Genomic DNA, 1,154 nt, shown 5'->3' with positions numbered 1-1,154 from the left:
ACTGAGACAGATAGATAGATAGATAGATAGATAGATAGATAGATAATTTGTGTGATAGTGTTGTGTGTGTCACAGACTGCTGGCAAGGCAGGGTACATAACTGAGTTAAAACTTCTGAAAATTAGTTATCAATACATCGGTATTGTCCCTTGAGCCTATTTCCATCAGTGGCATTATTATTAGTTCTACTTTTTAAATTATCACTGAAATTGCTATTAAAATTAATATCATTTTGATTACTATATGAAAATCCAGACACTTTATTATAATCCTCATACTTATTTTTATCATGATTTATGTCAAGTCACTATTATTTTACCTTTGTTGTTGTTATCATTATTATCATTCTCTCTCTCTCTCTCTCTCTCTCTCTCATATACATACATATACACACACACGCACATGAACACACACACGCACACCCACTTACTCTCTCTCTCTCTCACACACACACACACACACACACACAGACACACACACACACACACACTACACACACAGGTACAAAGGTACAACACAGGTGCTAACATCCTCATAATGTCCACTCTTAATTCTTTCCGTGGTCGGCATGCACATAAACTCACAACCACACAGATCACGACTCACTAACCTATTTTTTTAAAATAAGTGTTTTACGGCACATGCAACACAATAAGGTCATATAAGTGCCGAAGATTAGAGGTGTTACAAGAGAGTAGCAAACACAAAAAAGAAGGAGGGGACAATAGATGTTTGATATGAAAGAAGAAGCAAACCACACCTGAGCACCTGTCAACCACCCACTCACTAACCTGTGCACATTCAGCTTGCACGTAGAGTCTGTAGAAAGACATACTGATGGGTCGCATGGTCTTGAGGCTGCAGAGAGAGAAAAAAAAGAGATATATAAAAGAAAACCATTGTAGCCCCATATTATATGATATTGGAGTTTGTTTCGTTTTAGTAAAGTTTTACGGCGCTCGCAACTCTGCATAAGGTCGTATGAGCGCCAAAGCGTGGATGTCAACAGAGAAGTCCAAACGTGGTATCAGGCTTACTCTGCTCACCCATCTAGCCTCAACAGCGCAAGGAGTTTGAAAAAAAAAAATAAAACAACAAAAAACCAAAAAAAACAAAACAAAAGAAAATCTCAACAATAAAAAAACAACAACCCA

General features: G+C 37.4%; 1 protein-coding gene across 1 annotated transcript in view; it reads right to left on the bottom strand.

Moving 5' to 3' along the window:
* LOC101851741 (U3 small nucleolar RNA-associated protein 6 homolog) overlaps positions 1-858 on the bottom strand; it is a gene marked incomplete at its 5' end in the record, with an annotated part of 3,433 nt that extends 2,575 nt beyond the window's left edge. The window contains 1 exon segment of the mRNA XM_005100961.3: positions 792-858. Within this exon segment, the coding sequence (XP_005101018.1) occupies positions 792-848 (57 nt within the window).
* Between the last annotated feature and the right edge of the window lie 296 nt (positions 859-1,154).

The sequence above is a fragment of the Aplysia californica genome, unplaced genomic scaffold, assembly GCF_000002075.1.
Source record: "Aplysia californica isolate F4 #8 unplaced genomic scaffold, AplCal3.0 scaffold00266, whole genome shotgun sequence".
In the NCBI taxonomy this organism is placed as follows: domain Eukaryota; kingdom Metazoa; phylum Mollusca; class Gastropoda; order Aplysiida; family Aplysiidae; genus Aplysia; species Aplysia californica.
The sequence above is the reverse complement of the archived record's forward strand: the minus strand, read 5'-3'. Positions and strand labels throughout refer to the sequence as shown.